The 2589-nt window shown below is 36.6% G+C and overlaps 1 protein-coding gene across 3 annotated transcripts in view; it reads right to left on the minus strand.

Moving 5' to 3' along the window:
* Positions 1 to 96: 96 nt before the first annotated feature.
* LOC116847147 (fatty-acid amide hydrolase 2-B) overlaps positions 97 to 2589 on the minus strand; it is a 12941-nt gene continuing 10448 nt past the window's right edge. For all 3 annotated transcript variants that reach the window (XM_032821856.1, XM_032821864.1, XM_032821849.1), the window contains exons 3-9: positions 2286 to 2489; positions 1899 to 2104; positions 1560 to 1702; positions 1292 to 1470; positions 785 to 1174; positions 479 to 661; positions 97 to 398 (exon numbers count right to left, since the gene is read on the minus strand). In XM_032821856.1, the coding sequence (XP_032677747.1) occupies positions 300 to 398; positions 479 to 661; positions 785 to 1174; positions 1292 to 1470; positions 1560 to 1702; positions 1899 to 2104; positions 2286 to 2489 (1404 nt within the window). In that variant the 3' untranslated portion in view covers positions 97 to 299. The remainder of the gene's footprint in view (positions 399 to 478; positions 662 to 784; positions 1175 to 1291; positions 1471 to 1559; positions 1703 to 1898; positions 2105 to 2285; positions 2490 to 2589) is intronic.

A 2589-nucleotide genomic window follows, 5' to 3' on the forward strand; every position in this document is an offset into this window, starting at 1 on the left:
ATATATATATATATATATATATATATATATATATATATATATATATATATATATATATATATATATATATATATATATATCAAGTATTGTAAGAAATATTGTAAGAAATTATATTTCGTATTAAATGCATATTACGCGTGTCCATATATAAGTTTGTACTTTACTTCGGGAGCATCCGCGTCTGCAAAAAACCTTCGATATAAATAGTATATTTCACATGAGAAAGCTGGCAGGGTTCGGTAAGATGAGGCTTGATGCAAACGTCATTCATTGAATTATTGTCTATGATGGTACTCTCGTTAAGCTACTATTGACGGTGGTACCCAGCCACCAAAACCTCGTTCCAATTCTTCCGCAACGGCGAGCGTCAGGCGATCTTGATAAAGTCCTCCTACGACCTGCGTAAAAATGTATATTTATTATATGTTATTAAGATAGTGTCGTTAATTTTATTACAAAAATATATAGCAATTTATACTTGAATGCCAATGGGAAGCCCTTGTTTGTTTAAACCTAAAGGACAAGCCGTAGCCGGTAGGCCTAACACATTAATGATTGCGGTATAAGAGAAGTTAAAAGGTTTAATCAACGGTTCGTGGTGCATTGGAGCTGCAGTTGGATGAGTTGGATACAAGAACACTCCATCTTCTCCGAGAATATCCTAACGGAACACGAGAAATAATATAAAATAATGACAGTGTCTTCTCTCTCTCTCCCCCCTCTTTCTCTCTCTCTCTCTCTTTGACATAACATGAGACACTTAAATTAATTTAATAATTCTTACTTTAAATTCCTGGAAAAGGTCTTTGCTTTCTTGTATGAGCTTAACGTGTTTCTCACTTCCGTACTTCATGCCACATTTCTCAAACATGGCAGTGAGAAGAGCGACCAGAGTATGATTACTCATAAAGAATATCCATTTGACGAATTCCAACCAGACGTTAAGATGACCCTGCCTATTGGTCAGCTCGTACGAAAAGTCTTTATCGTCCTTGCACGTCATGTTCGCCAACCAAAGAGCTAAGCCCTTTCTCAACTTTTTAATATTTATTTTCGTAGCTTTAATATTGTGCGCTTTCTCAAAGTAATTTAATACTTGTTTCATGGTAGTTTTAATTTCCGGATCTACGGGTGAGATCAGTCGTTGACCACCGTCATCCTCCATATAATAGATCTAAATTTGAAGCAATAAAATTATTAATCTTGCTTTTCGCCATCGCGAAAATAAGAGCGCGCGCAATATATAACGTGAGGGTAAAATAAAACCAACCAGAGAATTAGATTGACTTGCCTTGATTCGTGAAATGTCCACTTTTTGATCCAGATTTAGTAAATCAGCTTTCTTATCCACGAGAATTTTCAAAGTCAAAGTAACATCATGCGCGTATCTACACATTGGTCCAATAGCAAGTAATTGATCTTGATCGTCGCTGTGTGCACTAGGATATTGACCGTCGTTGGAGATCACTCCTACAATAAAAAAGAAACACGTTTCCGTAACGCGTAAGTAATAAGGGTCGTATGTGCGAGCCAAGCTTTCAATCTTCCTCATCACTCACCTTTGGATGGCTTGTGGCCAAATATACCATTGAAGAACGCTGGCATACGAATAGAGCCGCCAATATCTGAGCCAATTCCAAGCGGCGATCCAGCTGCCGCTTGTATGCAACCTTCACCACCCGAGGAACCACCCACAATACATCTTAAAAACGAATTACGATGAAATAGAAAAAACATTATTCGAGAATTAAATCTTTGATTAAATTTGGACATCGATTTGACTTGAGCGTGTAGCCTTTCAATAATTGAGAATTCTTAGTAAATGACACCTCTTTTTCTTTTGAAGCATGTCGTGATGTAAGACACCGGATTAGGTATGATGATGTAACATGCTATACCTGGTATTGTAGGGGTTCTTAGTAGTGCCGAACAAGCAGTTACTGCTCTCCCACCACATCGCCAATTCTGAGACATTTGTCAATGCCAGAGGTATAGCTCCAGCTAACCTCATTAATTCTATCGCTTTTGCATCTCTGTCAACGATGACGTTTTTGCGTACGACAAGACCAGCCGTTTGACACATGTTTGCGACAGCGATGCAATCCTGTAATACGATTATTAAAACCATACATATCTTTTCGCGGTTTTATTCTCGTGCTAAAACACGATTACAGTCATGTAATTTTAATGTTAATGAACATGTAAAAACGGAAGCATGGTTGTTATGTAATTTATCATTACTGCTGAAATAAAATTAAAGATTAATAACAACTAGTTATTATTACCTTCGTCGTGAAAGGTACTCCAAACAACGGTTTCTCTTTTTCCAAAAATTCAACGGACGGGGCATCTTGAGATTTCAATAATTCGTCGCATTTCTTCGCGTCTTTGAGAGCCTCTTCAAAACGGTCTTGGACTACGCAGTTGACTATCGGTTGGATCTCCTTTATTCTTTCTATGTAAGAAGATACCACATCCTCTGATGTTAACTGTGAACAACAGAAAGTTATACCACCAACTTGATTGACAGCAATTATAGACATATATATATATATATATATATATATATATATATATATATATATATAT

Source organism: Odontomachus brunneus, unplaced genomic scaffold (genome assembly GCF_010583005.1).
Source record: "Odontomachus brunneus isolate Ranch 3 - 2012 unplaced genomic scaffold, Obru_v1 Obru_scaffold_004, whole genome shotgun sequence".
NCBI classification, from domain to species: domain Eukaryota; kingdom Metazoa; phylum Arthropoda; class Insecta; order Hymenoptera; family Formicidae; genus Odontomachus; species Odontomachus brunneus.